The sequence below is a fragment of the Palaemon carinicauda genome, chromosome 34 (genome assembly GCF_036898095.1).
Source record: "Palaemon carinicauda isolate YSFRI2023 chromosome 34, ASM3689809v2, whole genome shotgun sequence".
NCBI lineage: Eukaryota > Metazoa > Arthropoda > Malacostraca > Decapoda > Palaemonidae > Palaemon > Palaemon carinicauda.
In genome coordinates, this window is record NC_090758.1 from 15,569,290 (window position 1) to 15,571,735 (window position 2,446).

Here is a 2,446-nt window from a genome sequence, read left to right on the forward strand (position 1 = left end):
TCCCAGTCGACTCTTACTGATCAAGGGGAATGGCAGGTATGGGGAAAACCACACTGGTCAAGAAGATCATTTCTGACTGGCTCAGTAAGAAGGATGACATCAAAGGTCTTAATGACTTTGACATACTCTTGTATGTAGAATGCAGGGGATTCCATTGAATCTTTTAAAGACTTGTTAGTGGCGTATTTTGGAGACGTTCACCCAGAAATTCCAAAATAATGAGATTATTGATGTGTGTTTGGCTCACAAGTGTCTACTCATCATTGATGGGTACGATGAAATGAATGATAAATCATCAAAATTATTCCTAGATGTTTTGACACTGAAGAAAACCCGCAAAATTAGTGTTATTGTGACAACCAGGCCTGAATTTGAGGAGAGATTCAACAAGCAGGGTGAAATTTGAATACAACAACTGTGTCTACAATTAGTCTTGAGGGAATTCCAAAGGAGAAGAGAGAAGAGTTTGTATGCAAGTATTATGCAGTATTGGGGTCAGACAATTCTCCTTTGCAATCATTAGATGAACTGTTACAGTATCTGAGAAAAACAATGCACACTATGCTTGAAGTGTGGGGACTACCCTTGAATCTCTCTCTTGTAACAATTCTGTGGATTATTCAAACCAGATATTGTAAGCAGCATCACCACTGAAGCTGAGCTCTACTGGCAATTTTACCGTTTGTCTTGCTTAAAACTAGAGGAGCGTTTGGCGAAAAACCTCGACACAGCTCATTACTCACCAACTAATTTGCTATTTGAAATGCAGAAGTTTATTGAAAAAACTATGTCATGAATCATTTAAAGCATTACAAAAAGATGAAATCAATATTCCACAATCCACCATCAATAATTTGCGTGCCTTGTGTTATAGTTTGAAATTGCCAGCCGAAGAGCTAACTGGCGCCTTCCTGAAGAAAGTGGCCCACTTCCCAGGGCTCCTTTCAGTACAGTTTCCCGCATAAAGGGATGATGGAATTCATGGCAGCTCTGTTTTTTCCCTTTGAAATTGACAAACCAATGCTGGGACCAATCAGGAAACACAGGCCACAGTTAAAAACATCTTTGAAATGCTTCTTGGAGGGAGTCTCCCTGAAAACCTTCACAAATATCAAAATATGCTGATACATATGATCAGCCTATTCCATGTGGGTGACGGGGGACGAGATGAAGGTGTCAGAAGATGCCAAGATTGAGGCACTGGAACTCCTAGTAAGGTCGGGAGTGAAGGACAAAGACTCTGTGCTAAGAGTCTTGAAGAATATTAAATGTGATCATTCTTCTGCAAGATGGATAGCACAGAGGTTCTAAGTTGTTTGATAAGGACATCACAAGTTAGGGATCATACAATTGATGCGTACATTGCCCTCCTTAGAGCCACAGATGTCCCTCTCCCAAACAGAGAGGAAATTAAAATCACAATACTCCTTGATGACACTGATGGGTTAGTTGAACTACAAAGGCAACTTTGCCGGCATCTCATCAACCCATCAGAGATAAAACTGAAAAACCATCTCGAAGGAGATTCAGAGCCGACCGTAAAAGAGAGAGAGTCAATCAAGAATCTACTCACCAATGAGTAAGTTATTATTATTTTGAACATTATAAAGATACAGATAATAATCAAATATCTCTATAACAATACAGTGATACATGATCATACATACAAACATATGCACATGCACACACATATAGGCCTACTAATAAAGAGAGAGAGAGAGAGAGAGAGAGAGAGAGAGAGAGAAGAGAGAGAGAGAGACTACTCACAACCTTTAGTTTAACAATCAACTTGAGTGTTGTAAACAATATATCTTATATTGTCAGTATCATCATTATCATCATTGTCACAATTAGACTCGTAATAAGTCGGCTAAACATCAAAAAGTCCCGATTTTAATTTCTTTCTAATTTTTCGGTAATATTAATTTCCACATTTTACGAAATTACACTTTTTTACTTTTCGTTTTCATTGCCATCATCATCATCATTATCATTATCATCAAAATCATCATCATCATCATCATCACTATCATCATGAACTTGATTATAAAATTCCCAATCAAAATCCAATAACTATTTCTTTCTTTTCTTTTCTTCTCTTTGGAACAGTTGTAGAAGATACTATGGCATCTGGGACCCAACGTTCCAAATCCCTCCAAATATTGAATGGCTCGAAGTCAGGTTTAAGGACCGTCCCAGCCTCGACGCCTTCTGTCAATCTTTGGAAAAGACAAAAAAGATTGAAATTTTAGGTAAGTATTATTATTAGAATTTTCTCTGTTCCTATCCTTTGAGGGACATTACAATACCTGGCCTCCTTTCCCTCATCCTCATCCTGTCATTCAGTCTGTTAATATTGTTGTTATCATTATCAATATCATTGTTAACATCATTATTATCATCATTATTACTCTATAGATGTAGAATATTATATTCAGAGGTCTCA

The 2,446-nt window shown here is 37.4% G+C and overlaps 1 protein-coding gene across 1 annotated transcript in view; it reads left to right on the forward strand.

The window, feature by feature from the left end:
- The first annotated feature begins 1,165 nt into the window (after positions 1 to 1,165).
- LOC137626574 (uncharacterized) overlaps positions 1,166 to 2,446 on the forward strand; it is a 4,364-nt gene continuing 3,083 nt past the window's right edge. Inside the window, exons 1-2 of the mRNA XM_068357607.1 lie at positions 1,166 to 1,579; positions 2,110 to 2,252. Of these exons, the coding sequence (XP_068213708.1) occupies positions 1,290 to 1,579; positions 2,110 to 2,252 (433 nt within the window). The 5' untranslated portion in view covers positions 1,166 to 1,289. The remainder of the gene's footprint in view (positions 1,580 to 2,109; positions 2,253 to 2,446) is intronic.